We start from the raw sequence: 9,458 nt of genomic DNA on the forward strand, positions 1-9,458 counted from the left end.
TCAAACATTTGCCAAATTGTCAAATAATATAAGAGGCAATTGGCAAAAGTTGTGAAAATAGCCGAGCTACAAGCTCACAATGCCTCATGGCGAGCTTGTAGATATTTTCACAATATTTATCTGTGGAACCGAGTCGAGCTAAATGTAATGTCTGAACTCCAATTCCAAGTGCTTATCAAGGTGGGGGCTCCCCATTTCAAATATGACTGTTTTGGGGGGGTCACAGCCTGAAAAGGTTAAGAACCACTGCCTTCGACACTATGTCCTCCACTTTTTAAACGAGCAGATCAACAATATAGCTTAATGTCATATTGGTGGGATGTTTATCAAATTGCAAGTCTTATTTTACATTCACTATCTGAGCCTAAATTGATTTATTTTAAAGGCTATTACAAAACAATTATGGTGTGGATTCCTGCAGTTACGGTAAATCCAAAGTGAAACTTATGCTAAGTCTGATTTCTACAGTATCAAAACGTCCCCTGCCTTTCTCCCTGGGGAAGAAACTAAACATAACACCTTGAACCACATAAGGGATCAGACTGATATCTTTCAACCAGCTGCTGTAGCCTACCTGTTCCATCTTCTAACTCATATTAAGTATAGTCAGATCTTAAGGGAAGGCCTGTTTTATTGGTCTTATATTAACTTTGATGATGTTCAGGTTGACTAATATACTGTAATTTTTCTTCGTTGTCCAGATGTCCACCGACAATCTGGTCAAGTCCAAGAAGAAGAAGGCCACAATGAAGAAGAGCACTCCCTCTCCTTCAAGCTCCTCCAAGACCAAGCAGACCAATCATGATCATGTAAGTGGACAGATCATTTTGTACGCTGATGTGCGACCATGTAGGCGCCTGAATAACTTCCTTGTATCTTCCTCGCAGTGATGGAAAAAGTACTCACATTTTTATTTAAGTAATTGAAAATGTACTTGAGTAAAAGTACAAAAGTATTGGCATAAAAATGTACATACAGTACCAAAAGTAAAAGTACTCATTTTGCAGAATATCCCATTTAGAATTTTCAAATATATAACAATCTTTTGAAGATGGATAGCTAGATCTACAAGCTCACAATGTGTCGATGCATTGTGAGCTTGTAGATCGTCAATTTTTAAATGGCCGAAATGTACCGTGTATAGCGCTGAAGTGGTTAATTTATAATAATACTCAAAATCTACGAAGTAACTACAGTTAAAGTACTGTGTGTGTCATTTGCAAGTCCTCTTATTAAAACAGAATTGGTGTGCATTCGAATAATACCCTGTTCTGAACTGACCCTCCCTGGATATAATCATGTGTGTGCCTACTGTCTTCCACATGATTGTGCAGGCTTGAGAGCATGGATACCTGCATTCATGTTTTGACTGACGTCTCCCACTCTCCCTCAACAGTGAAACACAGCAATGGCTCATTCTTTTGTTTCACACACCCAAAGCGTTCTAGAAAAAATTGGATGACATTGCAAGGGATTCATTTTGCAATGTTACTGAATGACCATTATGAAAGATTGACTTTACACAATCAGCTGATGTGATTGAACACCAAGTACTGTACATTTACTTATGTACTGTAGGCTTATGAAGTAGACTTTTACTTTACTGCAGTATATCCATTTCATTTCTTGATACTTTATACTTGTAGCCTACTCCACTAGCCTAAATCTCTGAGGCAAATGTTGTGCTTTTCTTTTTACTCCACTACATGTATTGACAGCTGTAGTTTAGTATAAAATGTAGTATAAAATGGTCCATTAGTCCAATAACATGATATACAGGCCAATCTGCATAATGAGTACTTTTACCTTTGGTACACTTTTACTCAAGTAAATGTTTTTTTTAATGAAGGACTTTTACTTAACATTAACAGTTCTGTGGTATTGCTACTTTAGACATATTAATACTTCCATCACTGTTTGTGTTTTTGGGTGAGACAACTCATTTGTGTCCTAGCATCACCAGGGCCAATTTAAAATTAACAAAACTTTCCAAACTAAATTTGGATTTAAACACATTTTAATACTTTTTAGGTGCTTACTGTTAAGTTCATATTCCAGTGGCGTTAAAGTTATAATAATAAAAAAGGCAGAAAATGTGTAAAATGTTTTTTAAATATCTAAGTATATTTTGAGGCAATGTATTCTCCATCTGACTATGCAACTCTGTTTTTCGTAGGTGATGAACTGAAAGAATGATGATACTGTTTTCTTATGGACAAGGTTCCTTTTTAGGGCATGTCATAATTTGTAAATATTCTGCAGAAAATAGCAGTTCTACAAGCTTACAACCTGTTGCAGGCTTCTAGATGGGCTATATAGGCAGGTGCTGCTACATTACAGGCAACGTTGAAGGTAACTTAAAGGGTCCTGCTGTCAGTAGGAGCAATTCTGACAAGAAGCCTTCTTTTTGTTTTCTGCTTCAATCGGATTCAGTCAAGCAAGCTAACGGTCTGCATTCTCTGTAAGAGAGTTAGTTAGTTAGTTTATTTTGGTCAAGATTTTTTTTTAAACCTAACAGTTGAACATGCAGTACAATTAAGTCAACGAGATTACTTTTGGCCAAAAAGGTATGGGCTGAAGCCAAAGCTTATTTTGCCCCCCTTATTACCATTTACATTAAATCATCACAGTACCATAGAGAAAACACAAGAGCAAACAAAAGAAAATGAACTATCACAAAGCTTCAAATATTACACTTCAGAACAAACAAAAAGATAGCCAAGCCATCAAACGAACGGCTTCATGGGTACATGCAAGTTAAACAGTAAAGTACTTGAGAAAAGTGAATACTCAATGTGGATAAAACCATACTCGTTCATTTGTCCGAATCCCAATGCAGTATACTGTATCATGGTATTATTCTAGGTGGTGTTAACATTAAGATGTAACTTCCTGATCCCTGCAGAAACCCTCCTTGCTGCAGCAGCATTTTGAGGACACAGTGCGTCCCTGCATAGACCTCATTGATTCCCTTCGCTCCCTGGGTGTGGACAAGGACCTTTCGCTTCCAGCTATCGCCGTGATTGGAGACCAAAGCTCCGGGAAGAGTTCTGTGTTGGAGGCCCTGTCCGGAGTGGCTTTGCCAAGAGGAAGTGGTAAGACCTACAAGACATGTTTTTTTTTGTGCACTGGTTCAAAAAAGTGGGGTCCGGGCACCCCCAGGGGTCCTCAAGGGGGTCCCCGGCAAAATGAGAAAAATGTAGTAGCAAAATCAGTTTAACCACTTTATTCTTCCACGTTAATAGCCGACTACGGCGCACAACGTATCGCGACGCGTTGTGAGGCTATTTTTGAAGAATTGAGAAAATCACCCATTTTTGAAGAATTGTGAAAAATGTGGAATCAATTTTGAAAACGGTAACATAAATCTTCTCTTATACTGTACCTGGCAAATAATATTTTTGGATAGGGGTCCGTGCCAAATGCATATCAATTTGGGGGTCCTTGACATGAAAATGTTTGAGTGGTGTGTCAATAACCTAACATGGAGCAAGATATTCCATGTAAAAGCTACATCTCGCATTAACTCCTTTACAGGCATAGTGACAAGGTGCCCTCTTGAGTTAAAGATGAGGAAAACAATGAAAGGAGACCAGTGGCAAGGGAGAATAAGCTACAATGTTCATGGCGGTAGGTTCAATTGTATTCCATCAACTGAAAGAGGTTACATTTTATTCCATCAACTGAAAGAGGATATTGTACAAAAATAATGAATGCTGAATTATCTTCATTAGAAGGGAGAACAGGTGGTAATACATATATTTTATGACTTATTACAACAAAACAAAAATTACCAGTACCTTGTCGGAGTTAAATAAATCCCTCTATATGGGCAACGATGAGTTTCCTGAATTAGAATGTCTCTCACTGATGTTCCTCGGACACGTTTGAACATAACACCTTTTGATGTCTACTAGTGAGCCTGAAGTCCCATAGTGAAACCATTGATGATCCTTCACAAGTGGAGCAGCTTATTAAGCAAGGTAATGACAAATATTGAGTAGACATAATGTTTTTATTCCATGAATGCAATATTTGCCAAACACGACAAAGGCCGCCTGCACGCTCACGTTGTTTTTGTTCCAATTCCAGCTCAGGATGAAATGGCAGGAGTTGGCGTGGGGATCAGTGAGGATCTCATCAGTCTAGAGATCGCCTCTCCTGATGTTCCAGACCTCACCCTCATAGACCTGCCTGGCATTGCCAGGGTGGCTGTACAGGGCCAGCCAGTAAATATTGGGGACCAGGTAAAGCCACTTCTTCTGTCTTGCTTCTTTGATTGAGCATGGACGAGGGAACAGCAGGATCTGAACAAGACTACGTTTCTAGCGACCTGCGAAAAAAAATAGGTTTTGTCCTCCTGGGAGCGTAAATACAAGGTCAAGGTCTTTATTAATGTCCCAAAAGGGCAAATAGGTTTACAGCCGGAGTAGTGGTTTAAAACATACAGACAATACAGGACAACAACAGACATGAAACACCATAGCATAAAAACATAAGTCTGGGCGCATCTAGTGCAAGAGATAAAACAAAAGGCTACATTCAGAAATATAAAGTGCCGGTCATAAAGTGCTTGTTTCATCATCATCATCATCATCATCATCATCATAGTGCAAGAGATAAAGTGCAAGAGATAAAACATAAGGCTACATTCACACTCGTCAAGTTTCATGGGAATGCATCCATTAGATTTTGAAACGTATTGTGTGAATAAGGAACGTTTGGCTTAAGGGCAGTGCTAGAGGAAAGGACACATATTAAGCTCCTCCGGGGAGCATGAAAGTGCTCAGCAAGTGTATTTCATTAGATGGTGAGATATCTTGTGTGCAAGTAGACATTTTGTCACCACTGGGGCATCAAAATCAGTAGGGTTCATCCTGAGGGTGAAGATACACAACACATTCATTGGCATTACAGCCAACATTGAATTTAGCCGACAGAATTAACAACCTCTTTTTTTTTAATGATATATACTGTATATTGTGTGTGTTTGTGTGTGTGTGTGTGTGTGTTTTAGATCAAGAGATTGATACAGAAAGTCATCGCAAAGCAACAAACAATTTGTTTGGTGGTGGTTCCGTGTAATGTTGACATTGCAACTACTGAGGCATTGAAGATGGCACAGGAGGTGGACGGTGACGGAGAGAGGACTTTAGGTAAGTTGACGTTATTTAAAATGTCAACTTGATGTACTCGGGTGGCGCAGTGGTAAAGTCCCTGCCCACCACCACAGAGGTTGTGGGTTGGAATCCACCGTGGTGCATCCGGCGTTGTCGAGCGTCTGCACGAACACAACAACACAGAAATGTGTGTGGGGAGGAATCAATTGGCATAACGACTAAATTGGGGAGAAAAAGGGGTAAAAAAGAAAAACTTGATCTATGTAGCTTTGCTGCTACACAGCAAATACATGTGTCTCTTGTTTTCTCTCTATGTACGTACATGCAGGTATCCTCACCAAGCCGGACCTGGTTGACAGAGGCACAGAGCAGACGGCGGTGGACATCGTTCATAATAAAGTCATCCCCCTCAAGAAAGGTTACATGATCGTCAGGTGCAGGGGCCAGCAGGAGATCGTGGACCAGGTGTCACTGATGGAGGTCACCAGGAGAGAGAAGGTCTTCTTTAAAGAACATACACACTTCAGGTCTGGACCCAAGACTTGCTATACATACAGTAGATGGTTAAGAGTGCTTGTAATTTAAAAGTTTATGATCGTTGCATTGTAGAAGGGTTGGGCTGGTGTCGTCTTTTTTTCTTTTAACCCATTAAGACCTGAGGACGATTCTGCAAATGTCTTCTAATTCTAACGGTTTTCTGAAAAACGTATGTTGCTATATCGGTGGTTCTCCAACTTTTTCATGTCAAGGACCCCCAAAAGTATATGTATTTGGCTGCGGACCCCCATCTCAAAATATGTGTTCCATGGACCCCCAGAAGCAAAGATTTGAGTTAAAAATGTTTGCAAATTTTCACTATTTTTGAATAGCTAACGTGTAAATAATGGCTAAAATGACACAGATCTTTTCCTGATTATAATGGGTTAATTCCCATCCGGGTCACCACAGAGTATAATCTGTTTCCATCGGCTTCCGTTTTCACTCCAGCCACCTGCATGTCCTCTCTCAGCGCATCCATAAACCTCCTCTTTGGCCTTCCTCTTCTCCTCTTGGCACATGACCTGAACTCCTCATAATGACACATTTCGGTTGGTTTACATATTGAACACAGGACCGGCTCGTTAAACCTGAGACGACCCAACCCTAATCAATTCAATCATCCAAATTCATTTATCATTATTGATGGGAATATTGATTATCCGTATTTTACTGTTCGGTATGGAAGATGTGTCATTTACTTTTAACATATGATATGAACGTTATTTAGATTTGTTCAGACAGATGCTAGGATTGATGTCTACCTGCTATCCTAGTAGCTTTTCAGCACTTATTTGTTCTCTTAGCATTTTATTTACTTGAATTAACTACGATTTAAGCTTGCTACTGTACACTCTGATCTTGCATTTAATTGTCACTTTGAATAAGAGATCTACTGTATAAGAGACGTAAATGCCTTAAATGTAAATGATATCATGTTAAGTGTTTTTCTTATTTCTCATCAACCAGAACACTGTATGATGATGGTCAAGCCTCCATTCCAAAACTGGCTGAGAAATTAACCCTTGAGCTGGTGAACCATATCGAGGTGCGTTGTTCATTGTCCTTAATTTCCAAAAATTACATTAATTTTATTATTATTATTACCTGATCACGGAAATGTCTTAAATCATGTTGTACTGTAGTATGAGATGGTCCACGGTAAACAAATGTCTCTTTCTACTCATTCCCATGTTCAGAGATCCTTGCCTGCACTGGAGAAAGAGATTACAATGAAACTCTCAGAAACACAACACGAGCTAGACAGATGTGGAAGTGGGCCCCCCTCTGATCCAGAAGAGAGACTGCACTTCCTCTTTGATGTGAGTATGCTTATTGTTACTCTCATGACCGTCTTTGGGGTGACACTGAACCAGGTAACCATTTGTGTGGTTCGAGGTAACAAACGCATAACTTGTGGGGAACACTGAACCTGGTAACAACGTGAACTGTGTGATTTTACATGATACAATATAAATGTATAAAATGACTCATTCTATTTACTTACCCCTTCTCCTATGTTTTAGAGAGTGATGGCATTTACTCGAAATGTCATTAGCCTGACCAAAGGGGAGGAAATAAAATGTGGAGACAATGTCTTTGCCATACTCAGAGAAGAGTTTGGGAAATGGAGTGACCACATAGACATATCTGGAATAAATTGTAAGTACATTGATCCATCTAGCTACAATAGGCAGTGACAAAAAAAACACCCCAAGTTATTAATAATACATTCCAATTACAAGATCTAGTGATGCTCTTATCCAAGAAACTATCAATGGCCCAGTCATAACCAACATTATTTCTCCACATATCTATTAATATCGCAGTCAACAGAAAGATTGAAAAAGAAGTGGCCACTTATGAAAAGAAGTACCGTGGAAAAGAATTGCCTGGGTTCATCAACTACAAGACCTTTGAGACCATGGTGCAGGAGCAAATAAAACTTCTGGAGGAACCCGCTGTCCAGAAGCTCAGGGACATCGCAGGTAACGTGACGCGTTTGGTGTCATAATGTAGTCACAATAGCTTTTCATAATCTTCATTTTGTTCACTATGTTTTCTATTCGCTTTCTAGATCTTGTGAAGAAAGTGTTGATCGAGCTCGCTCAGTTGAGCTTTGTTGGATTTCCCAACCTCATCAAAGTTGCCAAGGTATCATTGTCACAAATACTTATGGACAACTGGCGGCCCGGGGGCCATATGCGGCCCCCACCTTCACTTAATGCAGTCCACAGTTAACTTAATATTAGAATACTGATATGTTATTGATTTCAGCTGTTACAATTCCAAACATGCAAACATGACCCGCTTTAATTACTTCAGTCTCTATTAGTAGCTTAATGACTAGTATTAAAATGTATTTTTTATGTCCAATGTATTTGTATTTAAGTTCATAAAGTTAACTTAAGTGTAACTAAATGCATTTGAAATGAAATATAAATGTAACGGTTATTTTTGCTATGAGATTTTTTTTAAATAGTTTAATAGTAGGCAATGATAGTTTTCTGTACGCAATGTGGCCCTCTGCAGTGAGTGTGGAAATATAGTGGCCCTCTCCTTCATCAAAGTTGCCCACCCCTGTATTATAGTGATTATTATTACTTTACTATTATTTTATTGCCATTTGCTTTGCTATCCAGACAAAGATTGAGGACATCAAACAGCAGAAAGAGCCTGCTGCTGAATCCATGCTGAGAACCCAGTTCAAGATGGAGATGATCATTTACACCCAGGACAGAACATACAGCAGTGCCTTAAAGAGGAGGAAGCTGGATTATGAGGCTGTGAATGGCTCTGGAAGTTCGTTTGCCGCACTCTCCAAACAGCTAACTAGCAAAACCTGCCTCGGGTCGGAGGCCACCCTGTCAGAGCTGATGTTTCACCTGAAATCCTATTATGAAGTAAGTCCTCTCTTGCATCTTCAGCCCAGAGAAAGTGTTCCTGATGTTGACAATAATTTCAAATTTTGTGAATCCATAGAGGGAGGATCACAATACTGCCATTTTAACAGTTATGATTTGTCTTCTTTTTCTCCCGCTCTAGATTGCCAGCCAGCGTCTGGCAGACCAGATCCCTATGGTGATCCGCTTCCACATATTGGAGGAGACTGCCGCTCAGCTGCAGAGGGACATGCTGCAGATGTTGCAGGACAAGCACAAGACGGAGTTCCTGTTGCACGAGGACTCTGGTGTCAATGACAGAAGAACCACACTGCAGAATCGGCTGAAGCGCCTGATGCAGGCTCGCACTCGCTTGCTGGAGTTCTAATATCTGCAAAACTTTGCAGATAAGTTTCTGTTAACCACGTTCACCCTGTATTCCCTTTTTTTGGGAAAGTCATTACAGGTCAAGATTCTGCAAAAATAGGCAAGAAATTGGTCAAATCTAGGTTAAAATTTTCAATAGAAAGTCAGCGGAATAGATCTACAAGCTCACAACTTTGGCGTGTCTTGAGCTTGTAGATTGGCTATTTTTGTAAGTATATCCGGTTTAATTGGTTCAAATGTTGAACTGAATTGGTTTATTTTGCTTTCATCTTCATGTAGCACAAATGCAGCTGTCGTATTTCAGGGGTTATCAAAGATTTTCATGTCAAGGACGATTTGATATTTATTTGGCCGGATTGCCAGGTAGGAAAGATTAGAGTAAAAAAAATGTATATATTCAAAACTTTTCTTTGTAGATAGCCCTATACAGTAGGCTTAAACCGATTAAAAACTTTAACCCTATGGGCCGTGGAACCAACTTATGGACCCCTGGGGGTCCCTGGACACTTGAGAACCACTGTCATATTTGACA

General features: G+C 39.7%; 1 protein-coding gene across 1 annotated transcript; it reads left to right on the plus strand.

The window, feature by feature from the left end:
- The first annotated feature begins 705 nt into the window (after positions 1 to 705).
- Positions 706 to 9,070, plus strand: LOC311049473 (interferon-induced GTP-binding protein Mx-like). The gene is made up of 14 exons (XM_084063048.1): positions 706 to 809; positions 2,906 to 3,095; positions 3,538 to 3,630; positions 3,918 to 3,983; positions 4,093 to 4,247; positions 5,018 to 5,156; positions 5,449 to 5,647; positions 6,627 to 6,705; positions 6,857 to 6,979; positions 7,184 to 7,319; positions 7,487 to 7,645; positions 7,735 to 7,811; positions 8,300 to 8,560; positions 8,703 to 9,070. Exons 1-14 carry the CDS (start codon positions 747 to 749, stop codon positions 8,925 to 8,927), a joined length of 1,965 nt encoding a protein of 654 aa, XP_083919174.1. The 5' UTR covers positions 706 to 746; the 3' UTR covers positions 8,928 to 9,070.
- The last annotated feature ends 388 nt before the right edge of the window (positions 9,071 to 9,458 follow it).

Source organism: Gymnoscopelus microlampas (assembly GCF_963454915.1).
Source record: "Gymnoscopelus microlampas genome assembly, chromosome: 7".
In the NCBI taxonomy this organism is placed as follows: Eukaryota; Metazoa; Chordata; class Actinopteri; order Myctophiformes; family Myctophidae; genus Gymnoscopelus; species Gymnoscopelus microlampas.

What these genes read in the sequence shown, in the direction of transcription:
- LOC311049473 (XM_084063048.1), top strand. Translation starts at nt 747, where the DNA reads ATGAAGAAGAGCACTCCCTCTCCTTCAAGCTCCTCCAAGACCAAGCAG. An exon ending in AGCAGACCAATCATGATCAT is followed by an intron (nt 810 to 2,905) that starts GTAAGTGGACAG and finishes TGATCCCTGCAG; the next exon opens with AAACCCTCCTTGCTGCAGCA. An exon ending in CAGTAAATATTGGGGACCAG is followed by an intron (nt 4,248 to 5,017) that starts GTAAAGCCACTT and finishes TGTGTGTTTTAG; the next exon opens with ATCAAGAGATTGATACAGAA.